At 35.7% G+C, this 26,186-nt stretch overlaps 1 protein-coding gene across 4 annotated transcripts in view; it reads left to right on the forward strand.

Moving 5' to 3' along the window:
• Kat6a (lysine acetyltransferase 6A) overlaps positions 1 to 26,186 on the forward strand; it is a 118,940-nt gene that overhangs the window by 50,308 nt on the left and 42,446 nt on the right. For 2 of the 4 annotated variants that reach the window (XM_070016085.1, XM_070016086.1), the window contains 6 exons: positions 10,475 to 10,583; positions 16,121 to 16,236; positions 16,827 to 16,908; positions 21,165 to 21,300; positions 22,625 to 22,941; positions 25,384 to 25,502. In XM_070016085.1, the coding sequence (XP_069872186.1) occupies positions 10,475 to 10,583; positions 16,121 to 16,236; positions 16,827 to 16,908; positions 21,165 to 21,300; positions 22,625 to 22,941; positions 25,384 to 25,502 (879 nt within the window). The remainder of the gene's footprint in view (positions 1 to 10,474; positions 10,584 to 16,120; positions 16,237 to 16,826; positions 16,909 to 21,164; positions 21,301 to 22,624; positions 22,942 to 25,383; positions 25,503 to 26,186) is intronic. The other 2 variants (XM_070016089.1, XM_070016087.1) reach the window with 2 other exon arrangements.

Consider the following 26,186-nt stretch of genomic DNA (forward strand, 5'->3'; position numbering starts at 1 on the left):
AACAAGGTTCACAAGAAATGCTCATTACCTTACTTATGTAACTGAAACCCCTCTGTACATCACCTTGACAAAAAATAAAGAAGGCAGGCGAGTGTCTGGTCTATTTTAGCTTTAAATATTTGTTTAAATTTTGCCACACTAATAGCAACATTTATTAGAAATGGAAACCCAACATTTTCTACTTGTTTGTCCATTCTTTTGTTTGTTTGTTTGTTTTTTGTTTTTGTGCTGTTCCTGGGCTTTGAATTCAGGTCCATAGTACTGTCCCTGAGCTCTTTTGCTTAAGTCTAGCACTCTACCACTTGAGTCACAGCTCTACCTCCAATTTATTGGTAGTTAATTGGAGATAAGAGTCTAATGGGCTTTGATCCTGGTTCAAAGGCCCCTGAGAAGTTAGGAGTACAAGCATGAACTACCAGCAAGGGGCTTGCTTTTTTTTTTTTTTTCCCCTTGTCTTAAAGAATGATTTTAGCTGTAGATTGTGTGCCTGAGTGTTACTGTGTTGACCCTTGTATCTACCTGGCTTTGAATGCCACCTCGTAAATCATATAGCCTTTGACAGTGATTTCGGCCTTGGTAAAAATGAAGAATATATGATGGTTTTTTGAAGATTTCTTTTCATTTGGAATACCATGATCTTGATATTAGCAGAACAGTTTATTCTATCAGATACATATTAGTTATTATTCTTTATAGGTCTTAAAGAGAATGATGGTATTTGCTGATTTATTCAAATGTTATTTTAAACCTTAGTTTGACAGGAATAAATGCCTACAACTAGAATATTTAAAAATGTAATATATGAGGAAGATTTTTAATTATTTTTTTGTCATTGGGAGGTATTGGGGATTGAGTTTAGGTACTTATGCTTGCTGAACAGGCACTCTTACCACTGGGCTACTCACTCTTCCATTTCCTTTTTCCATTGATTATTTTCCAAGTAGCATCTTGCTTTCTGTGTGGGCATGCTTCCACATGTCGCTAGGGATGAAGGGCACATACTACTGTGACTGCTCCTTGTGCTTCCCATATAGCTGTGATAAAAGATGTGTGCCACTGTGCCCCGCCATTGGTTGAGATGGAGTTTCATAAAGTTCGTTCCCTGGGCTGGCCTTTTGAACCATAATCTCATGATTTCCACACCTCCAAAGCATGTATCTTAGCATATCAAATATTCTTATATTAATGCTCTTGTGCTCATGTCTCACTAATGAGTTAGTGATACTACACATGTTGTAAGTGTATTTGTATAAAAAGGAATTTAAAAAGTTATATAAATGCCACCTATAGAAATTAGTCTACATGATTTCAAATTTCAATCCTGATTTTGGGCAGTTAAATTAAAATTTATCTTGAGTTAAGAAGTGGCAATCAGTTAACAAAAATAAACTTTGGAGGACAGACTGGAAACCAGTATTTGTTTGATATTCCTTATTTAATTGTTAGATATTTCTCAATTAATCTCTAGGATTACTTAAAAGTCGAATATAATCAGGTGCTGGTGGCTCAGGCCTGTAATCCTAGCTACATAGGAGGCTGAGATGTGAAGATCACAGCTTGAAGCCAGTCAGGGCAGGATAATCGATGAGACTCTTATTTCCAATTAATTATCAAACAGCTGGAAGTGGTGTTGTAGCTCAAAGTGGTAGCCTTGAACACTGAAGTTCAGGGACAGGGCCCAGGCCCTGAGTTTAAGCCCCATGATGAACAAAAACCAAAAATTGTTACTGTGTTTTAGCATGGATTGCTTTCTTATCTAAATTTACAGTAACATACATATACAATAAAAGTGTGAATGAAATTCATCTTACTTGTCTATTATTAACTTTTTATTAGTATTATTTTCTGTCTAATTGTAGAAGTCATTGAACAAATTCATCATAACAAAATGAATTCAGTACCGGGGCTGGGAAGGTAGCTCAGCAGTAGAGTGCATGCCTTGCAAGCTTGAGGCCCTGGGTTCGATTCCTCAGTACCACATAAACAGAAAAAGCCAGAAGTGGCGCTGTGGCTCCAGTGGTAGAGCACTAGCCTTGAGCTGAAGAGCTGAGGGACAGCGCCCAGACCCAGAGTTCAGGCCCCATGACCGGTAAAAAAACAAAATGAATTCAGTACCATGTAAAGTCTAATGGGTTCTGTTAGAACTAATTAAAGTTATAAGGTTATCTTATTGTAGACAATAAAGAATGGAAATGGACCTTTTTAAAGCCATTCATGTTGTTATGTATCTTTTGTGACTGACTACACTTTTAAGGAAAAGATTATTTTAAAAAGGTTTAAGTAACAGCTATAGAGTGCTTTATGTGGGATTCTGAAGAATTTAAATAGTTTGAAGTGTACAGTTCCAGATTATAGAATCTGTCTTTGAGTAAGTAACTTAAAAATCTTTCTGGAGCTAAGCATAGTTTTATAGTACTGTGTTTTATAAATTTCAATGTGTTTATTTACATACTATGCAAAAACACAAGGGTGATTTCTGCTTAACAGACTGTCTCTATAAAAAAGATTTAAAAAAATGGAATTCTAAACTGTCAGAAAGCATTTAGGAGTTGCTGAAGGCCAGCCATGGAGTTGCAGGCATGGAGAATTTAGTAAAACTGAAAAAGAAGGCTGCTATTGGAAGAGAATTATGTTTTAGAATGTTCAGATTTTCAACAAAGTATTTCTTAAAGTGAATACCTGATACTTTGTTTATAATACTAGAGATATTGAATTGGGCAAAGATTTTCTAATGGCTCATGGAGATTTTCTTGGTGCTTGTAAGTGGATATGAGTAGTACTTAATAAATTTCCAATTATTTTTGGTGGATTTTGTTTTGATTTTACTGATGTTAATAAGTACATTAAAAATGTGAGCATTACCTCTTTCAAGTTTTGTACAGTACAGTGCTCACCAAATAGTACTATTTACCAGACTTCTTATGCATTGGATAACTGGAAAATCTAGTTATACTAATACTAATACTACTAGCTATACTAGCTATACTAGCTATACTAATACTAGCTATCCTAATACTCAGCTGTTGAACTAGTTTTCTTCACACTAGCATGCCTAAAGTGTAATTTCCCACTCTTATAAACTAAGACATTCTTCTTTACCTTTTGGGTGTTTATGATGTGGAATATTGATTCAGTGGTAGATACTCAAAATTATAGAGTTCTAGGTTCTATGAAACAAATGTCCATTGAAGAAAATGAATTTGGGATAAATTTACTTCTATAATTGCAGGAGAAGAAAGGAACCACTAGACGATTCAAAGAGTGATTGATCTAGGCTTTAGGATATATTTAAGAGAAATTTATGATGGTCCATACTGGATACTTGTGGTCATAAAGAGTTTTTAATTTGAGACTAAGCAGTATTTGATGGCTTTTTTATTTTTAGACTTATCTTAGAAGAAAATTGGTAAGACATAACAGGAGAGTTACTTTTATTCCACAATATTAAAGGATAACAAATATTCATGTAGGTAAAGTAAAAAAGGCAAATATTTAAACAACCAAAATTTAATGATAAATAATTGACTTTTTCACTTTTATGGGTTTCTAAATATAGTTAGTGTGCTGGGCGCTGGTGGCTCACTCCTGTAATCCTAGCTACTCAGGAGGCTGAGATTTGAGAATCACGGTTCAAAGCCAGCCCCGGCAGGAAAGTCTGTGAGACTCTTCAACAAACCACTAGAAAACCAGAAGTGGTGCTGTGGCGCAAGCGGTAGAGCTTGCCTTGAGCTGAAGAGTTCAAGGACAGCGCCCAAGCCCAGAGTTCAAGCCCCATGACCTACAAAAAATAAATAAATAAATATAGTTAGTGTATACAAGATTTAATAAGGGAGTTCTATAAATAATTAGAAATAGCAGCTTTAAGTTGAGGATAAATTGTTGCTTCTTGCTTCATGAATTTTGCCCTGTTACTGAAATTATCTGTTTTGTGAGAATATGAGAAATATTCCAGTTGGTCTAATATTTTTAGAATGGCATTTTTAAAATAAAATGATTACTTTAGCCATTTAAAATGTACAATTCAAAGGAGTTCACAGTGTTGTAAAACTATCAACCATGATCCATTTCCAAATGTTTTTATCACCTCACACAAAATTTTAGGTATATTTTAGGTATATCACAGAAATGGCAGTATACCATTTGATGTTAAAAATGACTCGAATTATAGTTAAATGTAAATTTGTATTGTATGACTTATATGTACCTCTGGCTGTCTTTGAACTTGTGATCTTTCTGCCTCAGCTTCCTGAGTTCTGGGATTACAGGCACATGCCACTATGTCTCTATGCCTAGTTCTTGCATATTCTTTTAATATTGGCTATTAATATTAGTTAATTGGCTATCAACTCTAATAATTTCCAGTGACTTTAAAAATTTGGGAAATGTTGTAATTCCAAAGATGTCTTATCTGAAATGTGTAAGACCAAAAGTGTTTCATATTTTTCATATTTCAGAGTTTTTAAAATTTTGAAATATTTGCATATACATAATGAGATACTTTGGAAATATGGTTGAGGTCTATACTTAAAGTTCATTTAGGTTTCATAATATACCTTGTATATATAGTTTGAAGCTAATTTTATTTACTTTGTTTTTTATGATACTGAGTTTTGAATTCAGTGCCTCATGCTTGTTGTACAATGCGTTCTACTTCTTGAGACATGTCCCCAATCCTTCTTTGCTTTTGATACTTTCATATAGGGTCTTCAGCTTTTTGCCAAGAGGCCAAGACTCTTTAATTTACAGCTTCTTCTATAGCTGTGATCATGGACTTAATGATTGAAATGAGATCTTGATAACTCTCTTGCCTGGACCAGCTTTGAGCTGAGATCCTTCCAATCTCTGCCTCTCAGGTAGCTGGAATTACAGGCATGTACAACCATGCCTGGCTACAGTAAGTTCTTGATTTGTCTTTTATATTCAGTATTTAAAAACTGAGAAAAAAACCACAAGTGGAACAGAAGTCATTAACAGAATTTTTGCTGTTTCCGATTTTTGAAGTTACTGTATTTCCAAAGCTCTACTTATCAGAACATTTTCTGTTTGTTTGCTTCAATGCTGCCATCTAGTGATGATTATGGGGATCACATCATAGCAATGTACACACATTACAATCTGAGTTCCTCTTTGAAGTGTCCCTTACTTTTGAGAAATTCTTGCTATAACAGAAGTCTTTTTTAAGTTACTGAGGCTATGAAGTCACTGAGATTGCTTTGGAAGCAGTGGGGCACTTACATATTTCTGTGGTTATTTTTGAGCTGCACATAACTTTCATCAGGCTCATATCCAACTCATTCTTTCCATGTAGGACACTTTTTTTTCTGCAAAGGTAATTTAATCCATTTTACTATATGTATTATATGCTTTTTAGGTGCTAGGAACTGCTAGTAATAACATTCTAAACAGATAAAAATCAGATTTTTCATAACATTTGCATTTAGTTGAGGGCAAATACACACACACACACACACACACACACACACACACACACACGATAAGTTGTGAAAAGAGCAAGGGAAAACAAAAGCAGGGAGGGTGCTATGGATTATTGTGACGGACAGAGTGCTTTGAAATGTTAGATGGGTCTACAAAGAAAGCCCTTCTGAGCATGTGTGTTGCCTAGATCCAAAGGATCTAGGGAAGAACATTTTACATAGAGGGAAGCAAGTACATAGGTTCTGCATGCCGCATATCTGATTTTCAGAAAAGAGAAGCAAAGAAGCTGGAGTGGAATTTAGGAGGATCAGAGTAAAAGGAGATGAGGGCTGAGAGTTAATTTTGTATATATTGGGGGATATAGAGGTCATATGATGCTACAGTTCATGTGGCATTTCATCTGAGATGGAGGCCACAGGACTGGAGGACTTAGTGTAACTGAATAATGTGCATTGGTTTATTTTTCAACAGTTTATCCTGGCTGCTGTGTTTAATGGTTTGTAAAGTTACCTTCTACGATCTTTCTTGTTTAATTAGTTGTAAGAATGAGTTTACTTTACATAGATAATGGGAACAATGAGATGTAAGGACTAAGCTTGAATAAATCTGGGAATAGTGATTGTAAGGCATATTGTTTGTTTTTATACATTTTTTCTTTTGTGCCAGTACTGTGGCTTAAAACTCAGGAACTGGGCCCTGTCCCTTAGCTTTTTCACTCAAGGCTGGTTCTCTACTGCTTTAGCTGGTTAATTGGAGGTCAAAGTCTCTTGGATTTTTCTGCCTGGCTAGCTTTGAACTGTAATTTTCAGATCTCAGCTTCTTGAATGGCTAGGATTACAGGTATGACCCATCAGCAGCTGGCAATCCAATGTAGTTTTGTGTGTGTGTGTGCACATGCTCGTGTGTGCATGTGTGCGTGCATGCTGGTGTGTGCCTGTGTACTTGTGCCTAGGTTTGAACTTGACCCAGACACTGTCCTTGTTTTTTTTGCTCAAGGTTAGCACTCTACCACTTGAGTTATAGCTCCAGTTGAGGGTTTCTGGAGGTTTATTAAAAAGAAGATACTTGTGGACTTTCCTGCCCTGGTCAGCTTTGAACCACAATCCTCAGATCTTTGCCTCCTTGAGTAGCTAGAATTACAGGTATGAGTCATTGATGCCTGGCCCAATGTAGTTTCAGCCCTCCAGTGGCTTTTTCATGGTTAATAATAGATTGAGAATGAGAATGACAGAGTTTTGATTTTTTTCTTCATGTTCTTGACAAATAGTCATATTAAAAAATCACTGTGTATTGACTAGCAGTACTATTTGATCAACATGTTAAATTTTTATAAACTGTCTTAATCTAGATGGTTTAACATTTCTAAAATTTATAACTTTCATCAGCTAAAACAACTCCTAAACTACATTCTTTTTTTTTTTCCAAATTGCATATTTATTTTTTCTGGTACCAGAGATTGAACCTCCCAAGGCCTGGATATAGGCAAGTACTCTACCACTTGAATCAAGCCTCAAAGCCCTTTTTCTTTATAAATTTATTTTACATTTTAAAATATCATTTAATGTGTAATACCTTTTAATTTGTCCATCTCTTAAATTTGCCAGATCTCTTAACTAGCTATAGGCTAGTTCCTTTGACTTTTTTCTTTCTTTCTTTTAAATTAAAATACATTAGTTCACAAGGAGTGATTTCTTTAGCTATACAAGAGGATTGTGATTTTGCTAATTTTGCCTGGGCTGATCACAAACTAGCCATCCTCCTGCAAGTAGCTTTGATTATAGGCATGTACTATAATAGGCTCCAAATTCCACTTTAAAAAAAAATCAAGCTGGGGGCTGGGAAGGTGGCTCAGTGGTAGAGCGCTTGCCTTGAATGCCTGAGGCCCTGGGTTCGATTCCTCAGCACCACATAAGCAAAAAGAAAAAAGCTGGAAGTGGTGCTGTGGCTCAAGTGGTAGAGCGCTAGCCTTGAGCTGAAGAGCTGAGGGACAGCGCCCAGGCCCAGAGTTCAGGCCCCACGACCAGACCCCCCCCCAAAAAAAAAATAAATTAAAAAATCAAGCTGAAATGATCACTTAGTTAAAAATGTCGTGGTAGTTGGTAGTAGTAGTATTTTTCTGATTTGGTTTTGTTTCAGTAGCTGAAAAAAAACTGTCATTTTTTTTTTTGTATTGATCTGTAATGTCAAAGAAAATATACCTTCAGTGGAAACTGTAAGTTAGGGGTATTATGGATGCATTGTTATGTATTACTGAGAATGATTTCTATACAATTTCAGTATTCTTGGATCAGTGCCTTTATTTGACTTAATGAGATCAGTTTTTGGCTTTCACAGTTGAATGAGAAAATATAGTATTTGTCTTTCTGTGCCTGATTAACTTCATGTAGCATTGTTTTCTCTAGCTTCATCTGCATTACTGCAAATGATAAAATTTCATTTTTCTCTGTGGCTGAGTAATATTCCAGTGAAGTCACATGTTTAAAGTTACAGACTGTATGTAAGTACAGTGACTCATGCTGAGGACAGTGCCCAGGCCCAGAGTTCAGCCCCTATGACTGACCAAAAAAAAAAAAAAAAAAGAATCTTCTAGTGGTACCTTAGAGGCCACAGGATAAAGCTCAAATTGTATGACCTAGCTTCTACCTTATTTCTAGGTCTTCCTTAAAATTTATTTATGAAGACTTCACTGCTTTTATTACTGCAGCCAGAATAAGTAATGGAAAGATTTCTCATTCAATCTCTGGAGTGAAGATTGCTTGTTTTTATTGGACACTTTAATTATTTTCTATGTTGGACATTTTGATGTTGTTATTCCACCAAACTCTCACTAAATCTTTTTTTTGGGGGGGAGGGGGTCTGTTGTGGGGCCTTAACTCTGGGGTTGGGCACTGTCCCTCAGCTCTTCAGCTCAAGGCTAGCACTCTACCACTTGAGCCATAGCTCCACTTCTGGCTTTTTCTGTTTATGTGGTGCTGTGGAATCGAACCCAGGGCCCCATGCATGCAAGGCAAGCACTGTACCACTGAGCCACCTTTCCAGAAAGACCTCCATTTCTGTTTTAGGAAAGCATTTTCTCTACCAGCCACGTTGTGTTCTGATCTAAGCTTTCTTTGTTCCACATTCTTCATGGGAAAAGTCATCAACTCTAATGGCTTTTTAATGCCATTGTGTATGTGTATGATTTGTAGATGTTTATGCTCAAATCAGTCTTTCTGTGGACTTCAGATCCCTGTATCATTATTGATGTGTGGATGTTCCATGTTCCATAAGCATTTCAGTAAGCTCAGTATCTCCCAAATTAAGCTCATTCTTCCTCTTCTAAAGTTCTATACTTTCTACTCTTTTGGAAATCTTTGATGAGTTTGATGTTAAATACTCCTTGAAGATAGGATGTCAGTAGTAATTCTATGAAATTACCTTTTCATCTAGTTGATTATTTCCTAGTTTGTTTTCATTGTTATACATCTGTCTTGGTACTGTAACTAACTATAACCTCAGTAGACTAAAAGCATCTCTGAGCTGTCCTGTCTAAGAACTAGCAAAAATATTTGAGTGTGCTTAAAACCCTGGGTTCCATCCCTAGCACTCAAGAGAAAAAAAAAACAAAAACAAGTTGAAACTATATCCAACTATATTAGTAATCTCTTTTCTTTTAATCTTCTAATATAGTTGATCATATTTTTTTCAGTTATCCTAAGTCATGTTTAACTTACTTTCTTTTCTATTACTTTCACATCTAGCTGGCTCTTAGGTCTATTGCTGTTTATTCTGTTCACTGTCCTTTGGTTTAGTCCAGGTCTTCATCACTTCATCACTGACTGCTGCCATAACTGTTTAATTGTTTTGCCAATCTTAGACTCTTCCCATTTGTGTTTAATATTGCTAGTTACGTTTCTCAAATACAGGTGGTTATCTTCTACTTCTTTTTTGTCTGAAGAAAAAGTACACCTTCTAATTAAAATTTTTGATTTTTAAGCTTTATTCAAGTATATTTACTAGATAAAAATAGAAAATATTGTTTATATTTTGTTGAATTTTAAAGTCCACTTTTAATGAGGCATCAGAGGCAGTTATTCAAAAGTGATCCAACATCATTTCTTTTTTCTTTTTTTGGGGGGGGTCCACTTGTGGGGCCTGAACTCTGGGCCTGGGCGCTGTCCCTCAGCTCTTCAGCTCAAGGCTAGCGCTCTACCACTTTAGTCACAGCGCCACTTCCGGCTTTTTTCTTTTTGCTTATGTGGTGCTGAGGAGTCGAACCCAGAGTCTCGTGCATGCAAGGCAAGCACTCTACCACTGAGCCACCTTCCCAGCCCCATCATTTATTTTTTTCATTCCCATTTTCCTCCCTAATATAGAGGTTTAAGCAATGGCCTTAACAGATTTTACAGTTAAGGTTTATCCTACTTACATTTTATATTACCTGTATTACCTTTCCCTCTATCACTTGTTAGGGGGAGCAGTGTTGTAGAGGGAACACAGATAGTTAAATTTAAATTTGCTTCTAACTGTTGTCCTTCGATTACCTCACTAAAATCCCATAACAGAGTACTGATACTTAATATGTGATGCATTCCTCTCCTCCAAACCATGGGGAATTTCCTCTTCCACTGCTATGGAGTATGTACAATTAATGTTTTCTGCCTTACATTATAAATAATTTCTTTGTATACATCTTACTACTTTTAAAGTACATGCCTATTCTGGGCTAATACATGTCTTTCACTTAATTCAGTTGACTGGATTTTAGGAGACGGATTGGTTTTGTGTTTAATGTACACTTTGTCACTTAGTTTCTAAGTGAAAAATAGGATTGGGATATGATTTTTAAAAAAAAATTGTAAAGGTCTTATCAAAACAGATTTCGTAAAAACTCAACTACATAGTTGGAATTTTAGGAGAGTGATACAGTTGTGCAGAAGTTAGGTAAACTTATGATAACAGTATAAAACTTTAATTGTAGTGTTTTTATATTAGTAATTTTTTAAATATATATACAGTACTAGTACTGGAATGAATTTTGTGTGTTTTTTTTTTTCAGCCGGTTGCTGAACCAATTCCCATATGTAGTTTCTGTCTTGGTACAAAAGAACAAAATCGGGAAAAGAAGCCAGAGGATCTCATCTCTTGTGCAGACTGTGGCAACAGTGGTATGTGACTCCCATTTCCTCTCAACATATTTGGCAAAGCAAGAGGAGAATGTGCTTAATTGAGTTTACATCCTTAATCCTTATGAAAGTAATATTGTAATTTGACTCAGATAAGCATCTGTACTAGGGAGAGATTTAAATAGTTGAAGTATTTAATACAGTTAATTTAAATCAGCTCTTTTTAAAGTAAATTTTCTGTGAACTTATTTTTTCCTGTTGATCTCTATTTCATTGTTGAACATCTGCTTAAATCATACTAATCAATTAGAAGTTATTCTTCGGTTCTTTAATAACCACTGCCTTTATCTTTCTTGATTCATTCCTTAAGCTTAGTGCAAAAAAGAGTTAGGATGATAACAGATGAATTACCTTTGTTGGTCAGAGACTTGAATTCAGGGCCCGAGTGCTGTCCCTGAGCCTCTTTGTGCTCAAGGCTTGCCCTTGGCCACTTGACCCGACAGCACTACATCTAGCTTTTTCTGAGCAGTTTATTTAAGAGTCTCATGGGCTTTCCTGCCTGGGCTGGAAATCTCAGTCTCTTGAGTTGCTAGGCCTACTGGTGTAAGCCACCAGCACCTGGCTCAGAGTTATTTTTTTAGATGGAAACTTTTTTGGGGAAGTGTTGACCCTATAGTTTAATATGTGTATAAAATTCTGGGTCTTAAGAAAGCTTTTGTAGTCTCCTAATTTGTCAGTTCCAGAGATACCTTTACTCTATATTTAGGACCTCTTAAGACCTTATAGGAAGGCTTTAGTAAACTCTCATTCATTGCCTTTTTGATTTAATCTTCAGTATTTTTATAATCTGACAATCCAGGATTGATTCAGAAAGCAAACTACACTAGATACTTCAAGGGGAGGAGAATTAGGTACTTGTGAAATTGTTGGAAGAGCTGTAGAGGAAAACCCTAAAATGGGCTTTTTATTTTTGTGATCAGAAACAAATTTTATTTCATATATCAAAACTATTATAGAATCTAAGCCGTTGACAGTAGTCGTTTGTTGTAGATAAATTTTTTCCTCCAGTTTTGTTTATGTGTTTTTATTGAAATCTTGAGCCAGTGTGCTATTGAAATAAAAGGAGATAGAGGGCAAAGTCCTTTATTCTAGAAGTTTACCATCTTCAAATTTTAAGAAAATTATCTTAAGTAGTTGTTCAAAGGTGTTTGAACAGTGTCACTTCTTCCATCATTCTTCCCTGTCTTTTCCAACTCTACTCATATCGTCGTTACATAGTTTCATGTTCACATATGGATATTGAATATAACAATTCACCAGCCTTCCTCTAAAATGAGCTTTGGAGATAAAGACTCCTAAAGAATGAGGGGACTTAGCTGGGCGACTGTGGCTCATGCCTGTAATCCTAGCTACTCAGGAGGCTGAGATCTGAGGATCACAATTCAAAGCCAGCATGGGCAGGAAAGTCTGTGAGATTCTTATCTCCAATAATCCACCAGAAAACCAGACGTGGCACTGTGGCTCAAGTGGTAAAGTTCTAGCCTTAAACTGAAGAGTTGGGGGAAAGCGCCCAGGCCCAGAGTTCAAGCCCCATGAATGAGTGGAAATGATATCACTGCCTCTGAACTGTTGAGTTCTGTTGGGGTGCTTATTGTGGTCATCATCATTGCCTACTAGACAGAAATGAAAGAGAAGAGTATATCTTGTTGTTTCCATGACTTAACCATTATAAATAATAGTAGAGCGAAGATGATCTTCATTTCATTTCTGCCTTTCAAATATCTCTTGAACACATCCAGTTCATCCAGTTGTTAGGACTCAGTTCATATCTAGAAGTTGGCTGGAAACTTGTCTAACAAGTTTTGTTTTTATTTTTATTTATTATTATTATTTTTTTGTTGGTAATGGCTTGAACTCTGGGCTTGGGGGCTGTTCCTCAGCTCTTCAGCTCAAGGTGAGCACTCTACCATTTGAGCCATAGAACTACTTCCGGTTTTCCTGTCGTTTATTGGAGATAAGACTCTCAAGGACTTTCCTAGCAGGGCAAGCTTTGAACTGCAGTCCTCAAATCTCAGCCTCCTAAGTAGCTAGGATTACAGGCGTAAGCCACTGGTACCAGGCAGTTTTTATGTATAAAAGCTTCTAAGATGATGGTAGGGGAAAAACAAGGGAGGTGACAACAATGCTTGATAAGAAATGTACTCATTACCTTGCTCATATAACTGTAACCTCTCTTCTGTACAGTATTCTCACAATCAAAAACTTACTTAAAAACCCAAAAAACCGCTTCTAAGATGAGAATAGATCTTGAGTGCCAGCTAGGTGGCCATGTCCAGCATGGTATTTATAAGCCAAATGAAAATTTGGCTTTAAAATCCACAAAGATAGCATAAATATATAGTAGCATGTTACACATTGCAGTGATTTCCAATATACATTAGTTATGTAAAACCTTGCAAATGAATTTTTATAGGAGCCCAAATATATAAATATAAAAAAGAATCTGATCTAGTTGAGGTGAGAATGAAATAGGGTTGAGGGAATGTTGTGTTTATAGCTTAGCCTTCTAAGAAGAATAAGCAAATTCGAGGAGCTATAGGGGAGGACACAGTTTTAGAGCCGTTACCAATTAGGTAAACTTTAAAGAAACTGAATATACTTGGGAGGTGAAATCGGGTAAAGTCAGCCAGATTGTAGCTCAAAAACCCCTGGAGAGGGTGATACATGCCTGTTTTCTCTGCTACTAAGAAGGTGGAAGTAGAACTGTGGCCTAAGGCTAGCCAGGACTAAACATGGAGACTCACAAACAAACATAAGAAACAAATGAAAAAATGGCATTGGTCAAGTTAAGCTTGCAAGTTGAAGGCCAAGTTCAAATCCTAGTGCATATCCAACCCCCCCGAAAAAAGTAAGTTATTTAGTACTACAAAAATAAATTACTCTTAAACTTAGCAGCTTAAGGTGATTAAAAACTTTTTTTTTTTCAATTTAACTTTCTAGGGGTTGGGGGTTTGGAAATTTGGAAGAAGTTTATCTGAGCAGTTTTGACTTGGTATTTTATGAAGTTGTAGTTAAGATTTTAAGTGGTGCTTCAATTTTAACGGTTGCTTCCGTCATATGGTCCACTTACCTTGATGGCAGATTTATTGCCTGTTGATCAGAGGCCTCAACTCTTTGCCATTTGGACCTTTCTATGGGGTTCTGAGTGTTCACAACATGCCAACTGGCTTCCTTTGAGTGAATACTCAAGAGGCAACAAGGTAGAATGTGCACTATTTTTTATAACCTAGCCTTAGAAGTTAAACTGTCATTTCAGTAATTTTCTATTGGTTACACAAATCTGTGTGGAAAACATCTACACAAGGAGACAAGAATAGTTGGAGAATGGCCTGGAAGGACAATAGCCACAATAAGCATGGACCCAGTCAAGTGTATTAATAAATTTTATTATATATATATATATATATATATATATATATATATATATTTTTTTTTTTTTTTTGGCAGTCATGGGGCTTGAACTCTGGGCCTGGGCATTGTCTCTGAGCTCTTCAGCTCAAGGCTAGCACTCTTCCACTTGAGCCACAATGCCACTTCTGGTTTTCTGGAGACAAGAGTCTCATGGACTTTACTGCCCGGGCTGGCTTTGAACCATGATCCTCAGATCTCAGCCTACTGAGTAGCTAGGATTAGAGGTGTGAGCCCACCAGCGCCTGGCTAAAATTGGTATTTTCTAAATTAAAAGAAGTTACATATCCAGAAGAAAAAAGAACAAGAATAGTTTTGGGAAAATAATTTCATTAAATATGTCAGAGGACCAAATGATCTATAGGTATAAAGAACATGCTTCCATTTCAAAGCATAAAGTCCAGAATGTAGCTTATAAACATAGGCAGTTTGTATGAGAAAATGACTCACTGAACATAGCACAATTCAAACCTAGAGTAATGAAATGTAAAGCGTTTTTTCTTTGTTGGTGATAATGGATATGGTGTCATCACGTTTAGAAAATGTTTGACTATGAATCTCTAACCTGTCACACTAAAAATGTTCATTGTAGTCACCATTCTTATGACCTCCAACCTATCACAGATTGTTGTGTGATAGGCATTTTAGCTCATTGCACTCTCCAGTTTCTCCCTCCTTACTTCTTTCCCTCCATCCCTTCCTTTTCTCCCTGAGGTTTAAACTGAGAACCTCATGCTTGCTAGGCAAACCTTACATCAATTCAGCCACACCTTTTGCCATTATTTTTAGGATTTTTTAAAAGGAATTAATTTAAAAGAATCAATGACTATGACCTAAGTCATTTTAGTGTTCTCTTCCTAAAAGTATTCAACAATATCTCTGAGAGGGTTGTGGAAGGTTATCATGTATCAGTCAGTGGAGAATATAATGTGTTTAAGAAATGTAGATATAAACTTTATTTTAAAAAGTGAAAGCAGAACAAAAACTACACATCTAAAATTTCACCCATGTAAGGGCTTTCACCTAGTTCAAAAAGGAAAAAGGGCTGGGCGCTGGTAGCTCTCACCTATAATCCTAGCTACTGAGGAGGCTGAGATCTGAGGATAGTCCAGGCAGAAATGTCTGTTTGACTCTTACCTCCATTTAACCACCAAAAAAAAAAAAAGCTGGAAGTAGAGCTGTGCCTCAGGCAGTAGAGCACTAACCTTGAACAAAAAAAGCTGAGGAAACAGCACCTAGGCCTTGAGTTGAAGCACTCTAGGACTGGTGCAAAAAATAAAAAGGAAAAAGAGAACATGAAAATTGCTATTGTTCTTGGGTGGTAAGACTATGGATAAAGGACTTGGTATAACTTCCTCTTCGATTGCTCTCCAAGTGTTAATATTTTGATGATGAACTTAGTACCTCATAAAAGAGGAAAATCTTTGGGAATAGAAAAGAAAGGAGAAAAGATAATATAATTAAGCTTTCTCTCCAAAGACAAACTTATTAGAGATGAAACAAATCTTTTCTGTCTTGAGAGTAAAGTAGCTATCCTAAATTTAAGTATCTAATTGATACAAACTGATACTAACTAATGGAGGAAGAATCAGTTTTTTTGTTGTTGTTATTGCTGTTAATTTTGATCCAAATAGAAATACTAGGTTTGGTTTTAGTTTCAGCCTCAGTGTTAAAAGCACATAACTTTGAAGTTTTTTTTTTTAATTATAAAACTAACACGTTTTCATTAAAAAGTAAGAGCACAGAAGAGTATATGAAATGAAGCATAAAATCCTTTAAAATATTTGTAACTCCATTTTTCTAGGATGTTACCAATATAAAAAGCTGTTTGCATGTTCTTCCAGGCATATGTGTATTCATACTCAAAACAGCATCCATACAACATAATCCAGGCCTAAGTTTGGACCATATCAACTTTTTGTAATTAAATTGGGGGAAGTATCTAAATCTGTTACAGCGCTAATAAACTAGTAAACAATACTGGTGATAGTATATAGCGAGCTTTCAAGATTTGTATTTAAGATATTTGTTGTGTTCTACATAATTTCCTTAGTACAGTTACACAGTAATTCTTGATTATTTCATTCATTAATCTTTTCCCTTTTTATAAGGTCATCCATCCTGTTTAAAGTTTTCCCCAGAATTAACGGTTAGAGTGAAAGCGTTACGGTGGCAGTGTATCGAGTGTAAAACATGCAGCTCCTGTCGAGATCAAGGCAAAAATGCAGTGAGTATTTTGCCTTCCCATGTGGATATTTCATACAGAAGTAGAAAGTAAAATCAACATCTCCATCCAGTGTGGTATCTGTTTTTCTTCTGAAAAATAGAAGTTAGTAGAATTTAGAATAGTAGCTTCTTTACACATGAGTTTAGAAAATTTGTTTAAGACTTAGGATATCTGTAGGTAATTTGTAAAGACTCTTAATTATGCATCTTTCAGAGAGACTTTAAAAAGTTACTTTTAAGGCATCTTCTCAGGTTTTTTTTTCTTTTGAGCAACATCTGAGACATTCAATTAGGAATGTGCATTTCCTAATTACCAATTGTCCTATTCTTTTTTTCTTATTAAGTCAGATCAGGATTTACTTTTTCTTGGCTGAAAAGTAATGAAATTACATCTTTATCAGAGATTGAATGAAGTCAGTCTTTTTGCTAATTCAGACTATCTCCTTAGTACAGATTAAAGAAAGCTTTACAATACTAATACATCTCTTTTGAGGTCTTTGGTCTTCCCCCAGGTCCATGAAGTTATGATCCTGATTTATTTGTTTCTTAAGGTTATACCAAATTATCTTTTCTTTCCTTTCTTTTTTAAAGGATAACATGCTCTTTTGTGATTCATGTGATCGAGGTTTTCACATGGAATGTTGCGATCCACCACTTACACGGATGCCAAAAGGTGAGAAACACTAAAACTGAGAAATCAATGGGTATGCTAGTAAAAGTGTGTTTTCTCTACTGTTAAAATGAGAGGATAACTGATTCTATATTGAGTTGTGTAAACAGGAAGGGAGTTGTCATTTTATCTTATTTATTTTTGTTGGTTATGGGGCTTGAACTTGGGGGCCTGTGGGTGTTGTCCTGGAGCTTTTTTGCTCAAGGCACTTGGTGAAAGTTGTCATTTTAAAAGTAGAGACAATCAGATGCTGGTGGCTCATACCTGTAATCCTTACTACTTAGGAGGCTGAGATCTGAGGATCTGTTTGAAGCCAGCCTGGGCAGAAAAGTCCATGAAAATCTTATCCCCAACTAATCACCAAAAAGCCAGAAGTGGAAGTGTGGCTAAGTGATAGAACGCTAGCTAGCTTTGAGCAGAGAAGCTCTAAGACAGTGCCCAGGTCCTGAATTCAAGCCTCAGGACTGGCACACACCACACAAAAAGTAGATATAATCTTTTGTTTCAGCTTATTGACAGTTTTATATCATTATGGATTTACTATTCCCCTCCCTCCCTCTATATAGTATTTGCCTGTCTGTGTGTCTCTGTCTGTGTCTCTGTCTGTGTGTCTGTCTGTCTTCCCCCCTCCCCTTCTACTCCCCCTCTCTATATAATATCAACTCAGGGCTTGGGTGTTCTTCCTTAGCTTTTACACTCAAGACCAACATGTACCACTTGAGCCATACTTCTTCCAGCTTTTTGGTGATTAGTTAGAGGTAAGAGTTTTGAAAACTTTCTTGTCTGGGCTGTCTTTGAATGGAGATCCTTGATCTTAGCTCCCGAATAACCTAGGATTATTGGGGTGAACTTGTAGGTGCCTGGCTTATTCTCCTCTATTTTGACAGTTAGCTAGAGGTCAGAAACACTTGCTATATGTAATCTCTTAAAACTGTTTTGTTTTGTTTTGTTTTTTGAGACTGGGACTCAGTACCTGAGATTGAGTTAAATTCAGTTGTATTAAGTTATGTTGATTATGTCATTGCCCAGTACTTTTGAGGGCGAAATAATTTTTTAAACAAAGTAAGTTGTGAACAATAATCTAAATATCCTTATATTCTTATTCCTTGAAAAGTAATACTTTCATGGAATATCATCTTTTTAAAAAATATAAATTTAGGAAGTGGTGCTGTGGCTCAATCGGTAGAGTGCTTGCCTTGAGCTGAAGAGTGCAGGGACAGAGCCCAAGCCCAGAGTTCAAGCCCCATGACCGACCCCCCCCCCCAAAAAAAATATATATAAAGTTATTACTTTTTTCAGTTGTACAAGGGGATTCATTTTGATACTGCATGTATAATGGCAGGAATGATTTTGGTCAAAGTACATGAATTATAGTACTTTGGCCTATCCCCATTACGTTTTATTACCACCCCCCTTTTATACAGTTTTAACATCTTTTTTTTTTTTTTTTTTTTGTCGGTCGTGGGGCTTGAACTCTGGGCCTGAGTGCTGTCCCTTAGCTCTTCAGCGAGCGCTCTACCACTTGAGCTACAGTGCCACTTCCGGTTTTCTGGTGGTTTATTGGAGATAGGAGTCTCACGGTCTTTCCTGCCCGGGCTGGCTTTGAACCGTGATCCTCAGATCTCAGCCTCCTGAGTATCTAGGATTACAAGAGTGAGCCACCAGCGCTCGGCTAGTTTTAACATCTTTTATCATTCTATTTTCATACATATCAAGTACTTTGATCATATTTACTCTCCCCTTTTACTCTCCCTCCTTTGCACCATTAGCAGTTCCTCCAAACAGTCCTCATGTTTTACTTTTTTTTTTTTGGCCAGTCCTGGAGCTTGAACTCAGACCTGGGCACTGTTCCTGAGCTTCTTTAACTCAAGGCGAGCACTTTACCACTTGAGCCACAGTGCTACTTCTGGATTTTTCTGTGTATGTAGTACTGAGGAATGGAACTCAGGGCTTCATGCATGCTAGGCAAACACTCTACCACTAAGCCACATTTGCAGCCCCATTTTTGTCATTTGAAAAAATTGATCTGGAGTTCATTTATGAGAACATTATGTTTCTCAATCTGGCATATTTAACTTAACGTGATGATTTCCAGTTCATCCATTTTCCTACAAGTAATATATTTTTATTCTTTCTACCCCTGGAAAGGGATGGAAAAAATATATAAACATTTTCTATACCCATTTATTAGTTAGTTGACACCTAGGCTGGTTCCATAGTTTGTTAAGAATAGTGTTGTAAAAATGGATGTGCAGATATATCTATTGTGTGCAGACTTAACATTCCTTCTTTTGCACTCTGATTTATGATTTATAAATTTCTTAAGTAAAATGACTATAGGATATTTGATAATATCTCTTTCAAGAAAGTTTTCTTCCTTTTTTTTGTTCCAATACTGGGACTGGGACAAGCTTGGGCTTGTCCCTTAGTGTTTTTGCTCAAGGATGACACTCTACCACTTGAGCCACAGCTCTACTTTGGGCTTTTTGGTGGTTACTTGGAGTCTCCACAGACTTTCTGTCCTTTCTGTGACTTTGAACCACAATCATCAGATCTTAGCCTCCTGAGTTGCTAGCATTACAGATGAGAGCCATGAGTGTCCTGGCAAGAATATTTTCCTGATGATGGAAAAAGACTCAACCTTAAGTTATAGCCAAGTTCTCTCTTTTAGGATCTTACTTGAATTACTCTATGCCATCCTGTTGACTTACAGCCTTTTGAATAAGTCTTAAGTTTATAAGAATAACTTCTTTTCCTTATCCCTTCCATTTATGTAAAGTCTGAGCAAGAGGCCTTGTGAGAATCTTTTAAGACACAGAAGATATTTCAGAGCTTCTCTTCTGTGCAATTAAATTCTACATAAAAAGTTTTGTAACAACTTAAAGCAGAAAACTTTTTAAAAATTTTAATTTCAATTTCAGACTTATAGAAAAGTGGCCAATGAAGTGTTTTCCTGCCTCTATCCTGCATTCTTCTTCGGAATAGAAGTTCAGTAATACTTCAGTGTATGAAAGATTTTACAGCATTGTAATTCAGTTGAAATGCCAAAATGAGACACTGTGAAATAGAACTTCTAGTTGTTATTATAAAAAAAAAAAAAGAAACATGCCCCCCCCCCCCAAAGTGGTATAAACTACTCTTACCATATCCTTTACCTGGCTTCTCCTAATGTTGTTATGTTACAACATCATATTAAAACCAGGAAATGAATGTAGACATGGTCTGATCTTATATGATTCATTCTGTGGGTTTTACATCTTTTAGTCCAGGATCCAATCCAAGATCACATATTACATTTAGTTGTCATATTATCTTGGTCTGGTTCAGTCTGTGATGTCAGAATTAGTTTTTCCTGATCTTGATACTTTCGAAGATTACTAGTCTGGTATTTCGAAGAAGGCTTCTCAATTTAGGTTTCTATGTTGCTTTCTCAAATTTTTTTTAGATTGAAGTTCCAGATTTTAACAGGGCTACTGAAAGACATGGTCACTTATCAGTTTATCATAATAGGTATATAACAGTGATGTATCTTATTACCAGTAGTTTTGATTATGGTTTAAAAAACCTAACTGATATCAGTTTTTTCCCATTTGCTCCCTAAAATCTATTAATCATTCTTGCCTATACTAATTATTAATGATGCCTGCAAAATGCTGACTTTCTATTTCCATCATTCCTTTAACATTGACTAATTGAAGTTCTACTGTAAAGGTGAACTATCCCTTTCTCAAATTTATTTATTTGAATATTTAACTCATTATGGACTCTTGGATTTATTTTATTCTGTGGATTATCACCCGTTGGTCCAATTAGTTTTTACTCCTTCAAAGTTGGCAATGTGTCCTTTTGATATGCTTCTATCAGTTTATGTGCATTACTTTATTCTTTATTATTCAATAAAACTTTGCAGGTTGCTTTAGATTTTTTTCTTTGTCCTGTCCTGGAGTCAACTATTACCCTAAGAAGTCTGGTTCCTTTTTGTTGTAGGTTAGTAATTAGGCACCAATATCTTGGTCTTGATTATAGAGCAGAGATTTTTTTTTCAACTAAAAATCAACAGATTCTTTCCATTTGCAAGCTTTAAGAATCCCAACTCGTTATAGAATTTTGTGTTTTTTGTGTGTATGTGTTTTCTGGGTGCCTTTTATTGGGTTTTCAAATGCAGTTTTTGACCTTAAGAAGGTTAAGTAGTTGAGTTAGGTTATCTAAATTCTTTGAGCATATTAATATTTCATACATTTATGTGGGATTTTTTATAGGGATGTGGATATGTCAAATATGTCGACCTAGGAAAAAAGGACGGAAACTTCTACAAAAGAAGGCAGCACAGATAAAACGACGCTATGCTAATCCAATAGGACGGCCAAAAAACAGGTTAAAGAAACAAAACACGGTGTAAGTTGTACTTGTGGCAAGGTGAGGGGAGAAAAGGATAGGGCTTTCTCTATAGTGTAGGATTCACTTGTTTTCTGAAAAAGAATCTATTATAACTGGCACTTGTACATAATAATAATGGCCAACACCAAGCTCTTACTCAAGTGCCAGGCACTGTTTAGTGCTTTATGCGTGTTAGTTCTCCCCCAAACCCAATGAAATATAAGTACTGTTCTTCTGTTTGCAAAAGAGGATGCTAAGGCATAGGAAAATTAATGTGTAGAAGATTATACAGCTAGGTGTTGAACTGGGATTGAAACCAATAGTCTGGCACCGTATTCTGACTCTTAATCAGTACTTTGCATGTAGAGACAGCAAAGAGAAATTTCTAACTGTAGCTTTTGCAGGTTTCCCTCCTGACCTAGTCTTAATTGTTTATATCTGTTAGGACTTTAAATCACTGGATAAATTCTTTATCTTAAAGTGTTAGCTAAGTCCCATTTTTGTGTTCTCTGGATATAAAGTAATGTGAATGTTTTTCCTTTATTAGCAGAAATGAGAAATTATTTTGGAATAGGGAACTGCTGTGACTGGAGGATAATAGGGCAAGATTCAGTACTTGTCTTTAAAAAATTCTAATAATTCACTATGCACAATATATAAAATGTTTTCAAGTCTGTAAATGTTTTATTTGGAAAATTTATCTGCCTTTTCTATACTTTTCTATGATATCTTGAAAGCAATATAACTGAAATGAATGACCATTAGCCTGAACTAACAGAACTAGTGTTCTTTATTTTTAATCTTAAGTAAAGGTTTTGTTTTCCTATAAAATGATTTTTGGTTTTCTGGTTTTCAGAGAGTAACCCATCTTTGTATTTAGAGTAAAAGTATGACTGAGTTGATGCAAAGACTGCAATATTAAAAAACTGTATCTGAAAGAATGGTAGTTGTTCACTGTACAACTCATCTGATAGATGAAGACATTGAGAGAGAGAATGTGATTTGTCTAGGATGTACCCTTTGTAAGCAACAGAATTGTGTCTTAGACATGTCTTTTAACTTCTGATTTAGTGCTCCTTTTACTATAGCTTTTTGTAAATAGATGTTTGTAGTAATGCTACTTTTCATTTATATACCATTTATAGTTTATAGAAATTTCTTCATATATACGTAAAAATAAAATTATGGGTTATTTTCTAAATATGTCAAATAGAAACCTAATTCTTTTTTTAAATGGTTATGTTTGTGTGTGTGTGTGTGTGTGTGTGTGTGTGTGTGTGTGTGTGTGTGTGTGTATATATATATGTATATATATATATTATTTTTTTTTTTTACTCTTTAGATCAAAAAGTCCCTTCAGCAAAGTCCGAACTGGCCCTGGAAGGGGGCGCAAACGTAAAATCACTCTTTCCAGCCAATCTGCGTCATCATCAGAAGAAGGATATTTAGAGCGAATAGATGGCTTGGATTTCAGCCGAGGTAGCAGTGTTCCCTTGAAGTTTAACAAGAAAACCAAAGGGCTCATTGATGGCCTTACCAAATTCTTCACCCCTTCCCCTGATGGGCGGAAAGCTCGAGGGGAGGTAGTAGACTACTCTGAGCAATACAGAGTCAAGAAAAAGGGCAGCAGAAAATCAAGCACTTCAGATTGGCCCACAGGTAAAAGTTTGAATGAAGCAAGCTTAGAATCACAAAGCATTCCAGAAGTGTATTTGGAGTAGCACTAGTATCTAGAGTAGATTTATATTTCATTATAAAAGATTATAGCCAAGCATGATGCATACCTATAATCCCAGGCACTTAGGAAAACGAGGTAGTAGTATCACAAGTTCAAGGCTACTCTAGGCACACAGTGAAGCCTCGTCTCGAAACAAAAATTGGTTATGGAATATGAGATGGTAGAGTTCCTGCCTGGAAAACACAAGGCCATGAATTCACACACCAGTACCACCATCATCAAGAACAACTAAAAGAATGCATTAAAAATATATATTTATATGATACTATGATAGGGATTAGAGCTAAAGTTGAAAAGGGAGCCAGTTGAAACTTTTAGACAAAAAGATGCTGGTTTTTTTTGTAGAAACACACAACTTGCTATATAATCTTAAAGATAACTTTTTATATGTAAGTTATATAACGAGCATCACAATGCTTATTTTATTCTGGGAAGGAACTTGGAAAGAGTAAAGTAGTTAAACTGCTGTTAATGTAAGCACTGCTGTTAATGTATGCAGATATAATGAAGTCACTGATTTTTCTACTTAAGATTTTGGTAAATACATTTGTAAGTTTTCATGTATTAAAGAGAAAAATAGAGGACCATAGTAGGTATAGACTTTATTAGGCTGAATTCCCTAGTTTACACAGTAGAAAACATTTGTGCCACATTATAGTATTGTAGATAATTAAGTCAGAGGAATTTGATTAGATTTCCAGATAATTAAAGCTTAAAATAGCTTCTTTACTTAGCCATGAATTTAGAGAACCTAACCTTGTGAAGGAAACACAGGGTTCTGAGGAAAGTAGAACGAAATTGAACTCTTGGTTCACAAAGACCAAAGTTGTAGTGTCTCACATGATGCAGAAGAATTTAACTTTGATTTTCTCTCTATAATATCTCATTGGTAGGTGATTGTATTCATGACTTCTTCATTCTTATTTATGTAGTTGATTGGTAGGGTGCAGGAGAGAATAGCCTCATCATCAGGTTCCTCTTTTTCTGCCTTATTGAATTTTCACCAGAATGGCAATTAAGTAATTACTGTATAAGTATTTAAGACATTTTAATTCCTGTTTTCATGGTGTATACTCTATTTAGGTCAGGTTTAAAAGATTTTCAAAGGAATCCTTAATGAAAGACTTTTGCACTTGAGATGGATTATTAAAAGAGTCTAGTCTACTAGAAAATTTAAAAAATCAAAATTATTTGAGCAGATATATAAAGTATATGTGGGTCTTAACCTTGAACTTTAGTTATTGGTATGTTTGCTTTTATAGGCTTTTCATTTTCCGTATGAAATGTAGATTTTAAGGAACAGTTTGTGCATCATTGCTACCATTGTAGTTCTAGATCTGGGCCTGCATTCATCTGGCTCTTTCTTGCACTAGGGGGCATTAAACTTACAGATTGATTACACATTTTGTTTTTTTAAAATTCCCCACTGTGGGAATATTTGTTAGCATTATGTTTGTCCTTTTGTCTTCAGTGAATGAAAGATAGTCCATATGTGCAGTTGTTTTGAAAGGAACTGTCACTACTTGGTGTTTTTAGCTATGTAAAGAGGAAATGAGGCCACTAATAGTCATCTTTAAATGCAAAGGATAATAATCTACAATCTCCAGATACTACCCTCACTAATTCCTCCCTCTCCCTTCTTCCCTTGGTACTAGAGCTTGAACTCTAGTTCAAGCACTTTTATGCAGCTTTTTTTGCTTATAGCTAACATTTTTTCACCTGAGCCATTACTTACAGTACTAGCTTTTTTCTAGTTTATTGGAGATAAGAATCTTGCAGATTTGTCTGTCTGGGCTGGCCTTGAACCTCAGTCCTCAGATCTTAGCCTCTTAACTAACTAGGATTATAAGTGTGAGCTACTCGTACCTGGCTTTCTTCACTAATACTCTTGCTCATTTGAGGAAGAGCATAATGATTATCATAATTTTTCATATTTACCTAAAGGTTTATCATTTGTGGTCCTCAGGTTTTTGCAGTTTGTGATTTAACAGGTCACCTAGAATGTGAAGAGAATTAGCACTTCCTGAGACTAGTTTGAAGATTATCTGGATATTTATACTAAAGAGTGTCAAATTCATACTATTTCTAGACAGATTTTATATTCTTTAGATATTTTTCTTGTGTGGCTTATTAAAATGTAATCTTTAAATGACATTTTAATTTTTAGGAAGCTTTAGACAAATACATTTTTCACTAAAAGTCAGATGTAGTTGGTAAAGGTTCAGCAATGAGTGATTTGTTTCTGAGAGTCAGTTTAGTACTATCCTCTACTTGATTTATATATACAATATTAAAGTCTTTAAATTGAAAGTTCTTCTGTTAGGATAGTACAGATAACATGTAAACCCTTTCTTTATGTGCAGACAATCAGGATGGCTGGGATGGCAAACAAGAAAGTGAGGATCGGCTTTTTGGGAGCCAGGAAATCATGACTGAGAAAGATATGGAATTATTTCGTGATATCCAAGAACAAGCACTGCAGGTAAAGTTTGATATTCCGATTGGACAGTCAAGAAACTTTCATTTATGAGAAACAGAATTAGTTATATTGTGAGTAAAACAATGGTAGCAACTTTTATATTCTAGTTCATGTGTATTGTTTATGTAGTTCTACTGGTTATGGTATTCCTTTTAAATCTGTAACTGCTTTGGTTTTGCAGATGAATTACTTCGATTACCAATGTTAAATGCCCTAGTTTATTTCTTACTGTACGATGTAGAATTTGGGATGTGACCAAGAAATAAGCTTCTTGTAAATAATAAACACCTGTATTAATTTAGAATATTTGCTAATCATTTCAGTCTTAATCCTTTTTGACACATGATATAAATATATAAATAACCTATTAATGTGCCAGGTGGTGGAGATTCCAAAGTGCATGACAGAATTTCTTCTCTCAAGTATAGTGTAGAAAAGACTTGTACATCAAAAATCTCATTAATGTGGAAAGTTCACTTATGGAATGTTGTTAGGAGAATAGGGAAGCAAGCATCTGCTGTTGTCTGGAGAGGTTAGAGGAGTGTTCGCTGAAAGGTTTAAATTTAAAAGACATAGTGTAGTTTATTAAGATGAAAGGTAAAGGTATCTTACTTTCAGAAGGAAAGTATGAGATACAAACTTGGAGATAAGGAAAGTATGTTGGATTGTAGGAATCTGAGTGGTTTA

This window comes from Dipodomys merriami, unplaced genomic scaffold, assembly GCF_024711535.1.
Source record: "Dipodomys merriami isolate MVZ:Mamm:240054 unplaced genomic scaffold, mDipMer1.0.p SCAF_12, whole genome shotgun sequence".
Classification (NCBI taxonomy): domain Eukaryota; kingdom Metazoa; phylum Chordata; class Mammalia; order Rodentia; family Heteromyidae; genus Dipodomys; species Dipodomys merriami.